The sequence below is a fragment of the Berghia stephanieae genome, chromosome 1 (assembly GCF_034508935.2).
Source record: "Berghia stephanieae isolate SIO BIC M18660-M18661 chromosome 1, UCSD_Bste_1.3, whole genome shotgun sequence".
Taxonomy (NCBI): Eukaryota; Metazoa; Mollusca; class Gastropoda; order Nudibranchia; family Aeolidiidae; genus Berghia; species Berghia stephanieae.
Genome location: NC_088360.1, coordinates 1,644,833 through 1,648,813, shown reverse-complemented (window position 1 = coordinate 1,648,813; position 3,981 = coordinate 1,644,833). Strand labels below are relative to the sequence as shown.

At 36.4% G+C, this 3,981-nt stretch overlaps 1 protein-coding gene across 12 annotated transcripts in view; it reads right to left on the bottom strand.

The window, feature by feature from the left end:
- LOC144963146 (uncharacterized) overlaps positions 1–1,862 on the bottom strand; it is a 39,069-nt gene extending 37,207 nt beyond the window's left edge. For all 12 annotated transcript variants that reach the window (XM_078896851.1, XM_078896860.1, XM_078896878.1 and 9 more), the window contains exons 1-2: positions 1,674–1,862; positions 170–328 (exon numbers count right to left, since the gene is read on the bottom strand). In XM_078896851.1, coding sequence (XP_078752977.1) covers positions 170–328; positions 1,674–1,737 — 223 coding nt within the window. In that variant the 5' untranslated portion in view covers positions 1,738–1,862. The remainder of the gene's footprint in view (positions 1–169; positions 329–1,673) is intronic.
- Between the last annotated feature and the right edge of the window lie 2,119 nt (positions 1,863–3,981).

Below are 3,981 nucleotides of genomic sequence, written 5' to 3'. Positions count from 1 at the left end.
TCCCCGAAGTAAAGATGTCTGGATAGGGTAAATGACAATTTGAAAGAATTGGGCCTGGTGGAAGATGATGCATTTAACCGAGTCCATGGAGAGGTGGTATTCATTATAGCAACACCACAGAATGCAGGATCAGCTGGAAGAAGAAGTTTTAGTCCATGAATAAACTTACCCGTGATCCACTCTTGAGTCATGAGGTCAGGGAATCTAATGACCTGAGATCCTGGGTGACTCCGACAGGCTTCCGAGTAATTTACCATGCCTGGAAACTTTCGGAAACATTTGTTGCCATCTTTATAGTAATTCCAATGCACTGGGCATTGAGAAGCCTCTGTTGCCAAATGCAATGCAAATAATGGATAAATTAGGGTGTTTGCATTTTTATTAAACACAATCGATAAATAAATCAATGAAAATAGATAGTATAATGACCATCTATGAAACCTGTTTTTTCTGTATGGATCTGAAATGTAGAGAATCATAAAAACTCTTACTCAAAAAAATTCAGACCTTCAGAAACATATGCCTCCGAAAGATTTTGAAAATTAGATGGAATTATGGAAACGGTGAAACCAAGAACCTATTAACACCGAAATTAGGAGGTTGAAATAGTGTAGAATAGGGAGCAACATCATCCACCAGTCCCTCGATTGGAAGATTGGAACCCCAAGGGACACGAACGGTTGGGCGTCCGAAACAGATCTGGAGACGCTCACTGACTGACGAAATGAAGATAGCAGGCCTCAACTGTCTACCAAGAAGAAAGCCAAGGTCAGAAGCAGATAATGTTGGTCAAGATGTGTTCAAAACATTAAATAAGTAAGAACAATATTATAAGTTGGAGGATCATAGGAAAATATAAATCTTGCACTTAGGATGCAGATAAGAAAACAAGAACGGCTTTTGGAGAGAAAAGAAGTGACAGCTGACACCGATTTAGATAAAAGCATTCTGTCATAATGAAGTTTCTCCAGTTGATGCATACACGTTTATTTGGCAAATTATAGTAAATGTTAGATATCAAAAGATGTAAAAAAATAAACTGAGAGTTTATATAGCGCGATATCCACTAAATGTGCTCAAATCACTTAACAAGGGGTCCCTGACCAAAAGCAACACGTAACATGTAGAACGGGACATGACGCCTGTCAGGCGATATTGTATTTTTTCCGGAAGGGAGACAACGCTGTTAGCGGCCAGGTACTCATTTTACACCTGAGTACGGTTAGAGAATGTGAGTAAAGAGCCTTTTCCAAGGACTCAACTATGCGCCGAGCGAGGCTCGAACTCAGAACCTTCCGATCCGAAAGCGAGTGTCATACGACAAGACCACATAGCCGCACGAAAGTCAAAAATATAAATTACTTTTCTATTTTGAACATCATCATCATCATCATCATCATCATCATCATCATCATCATCATCATCACCCTCGTCGTCGTCATCATCATTATCATCATCATATCATCATCACCCTCGTCATCATCATCATCATCATCATCATCATCATCATCATCATCATCACCTCCACCATCACCATCATCACCATCATCAATACCAGCATCATCATTATTATCATTATCATCACCATCATCATCATTATCATCATCATCATCTTCATCATCATCATCATCATCATCATCATCATCATCATCATCATCATCATCACATCCTACCTTTTTCGAGTCCCCCAATCAACCAAAACAGCAATGACCACCAGATGAGCACAGCGATGTCCATACAACGTCCACCCAAGCCAAGACAAAACAGCAACCAATCTCTTTCCCGTCCAACCAACCCGTGTCACCTCTAGGTGTGTACTATGGCTGTTCACATCACGGAAATCACATATCTGGATTAACCTCTTCACTGCCGAACGGTGAAAAAAACAACAACTCTTATTTAAAAACATGCCCAGAAAAGGAAATGCCTTTTTCATAAGTCGATAGATTTAATGAACCGATCGATATATGGAAAAGAACACAGCAGAAACCAATGGGAGAGGAAATAGGGAGAAGACGATGGAGGTGGATTGGACACACGCTTAGAAAGAATAACTCCACTATAACAAAGAAAGTATTGGACTGGAACCCCGAGGGCAGAAGATCAAGGGGAATGCCACGAGGAACAAGGAGAAGAATTAAAGAAGCTGATATACAGAGAAGTGGTAAGACCTGGAATGAGATTTAAAAAAAGTTAGCTCAGGATAGAGAAGGATGGAAACTGTTTGTCTGTGGCCAATACCCTGACCCAGGGTGAAAAAGGCAATGATGATGATGATGATGATGATGATGATGATGATGATGATGATGATGATGATGATGATGATGATGATGATCGATATTTGAAGGAAGAGTTTTCTGGCAAAATATTTGAATACGAGTTTTTCCACAGTTCGGCAGTAAACTGATTAAATCTATTGTGCGTTACACTAACAAAACAACCATTTAAAAATTCGGATGAAATTTTATGGTAGACAAGATTTACCTTCAATTCTCAGTTCATAAAGACGTCTTGTTTCAAGATATTAACCCTTTCCTTACCAACCATAGGGAAATCGTCACATTCGTTACGATAAAACCAATAAATTCTCATTCTGATTTCAATTTTATATCACAAAATTTTAATATTTCTTTTTGGTTATCGCTATAAAACATTGAAACTGTTTGTAGAGCTCAATTTCCTTTAAAAAATATTATGTTTAGAATGTATTTGTTGCGTTCCTGTTTGAGTAAGAAAAATCTATTTTTGTGTTGGGTGTGTTGGGGAAAATTCTGATAATGACCAGTAAAGAGAGGGTTAATATTGTGAAAATAATCATATGAAATAACATAACATACCATAATTAGCGTTGCTTAGGTCAAAGGCCTTTAAATAACCTGTGACTAAAAGAAAGGTCAAAATTCCCAGATATGATCATATACATGATCAACGTTACATTATATATAATAATAATAATAATAATAATAATAATAATAATAATAATAATAATAATAATAAAATAATAATAATAATAATAATAATAATAATAATAATAATAATAATAATGATAATAATAATAATAATAATATATAATACATATATTAAAAACTTATTCAGTAAATTCATACGTTAAGCTATGAGCTCCCTGTCAATTGCATTTTTGAATAGATTTATACTATTGAAGTCTTCGGTTTAAAATTTCAAACTGTTCCATGTTTTCGTGTATTAACTGCCCTTATGATAAAAACACATTTGTCGAATAATTGTAGAAGAATGTGTTCTAAAAATATTGTCATTGTCTCCAGAGATTTGACATGGGAGAACTTAAAAAGTGGTGCGGCTATGTGGTCTAGTCGTATGACACTCGCTTTCGGATCGGAAGGTTCTGGGTTCGAGCCTCGCGCTCGGCGCATAGTTGAGTCCTTGGAAAAGGCTCTTTACTCACATACTCTCACCGTACTCGGGTGTAAAATGAGTACCTGGCCGTTAACAGCGTTGTCTTTGTCCAAAAAATTGTAATATCGCCTAACAGGCGTCATGTCCTGTCCTTCATGTTAAATGTTGCTGTTGGCCAGGGACCATTGTAAAGTGCTTTGAGCACATTTAGTGGATATTGCGCTATATAAAGCTCAATTAAAAATTTTTTTAAAAATTTAATTTTAAAGTATATTGTGGTCAACTTGATCAAAACAATGCATGTTAGGTGTAGAAATGTTTAAGCCGAGAAAATTATAGTCAGATTTTTTATTAATGGCGCGCGCGTGTTTTTCTGGTTTTCTCAGCTGACCCTCTATCAAAATCATCATACAGTTAAGTAAAAAAAACAACTCTCTGTTAAAGATTAAATTAATGGAAGAAGTATGAAAGTCACAAACTATTGCTCGGATATTCGACACTCTAGGAAGCCTTCTCTCCCTTGCAATAATATCAACAAACCACATACCTTATCAAACTAATTTCCATTATCCACCAGCCATAAGTTTCCAGATGATTTTGTCCTCA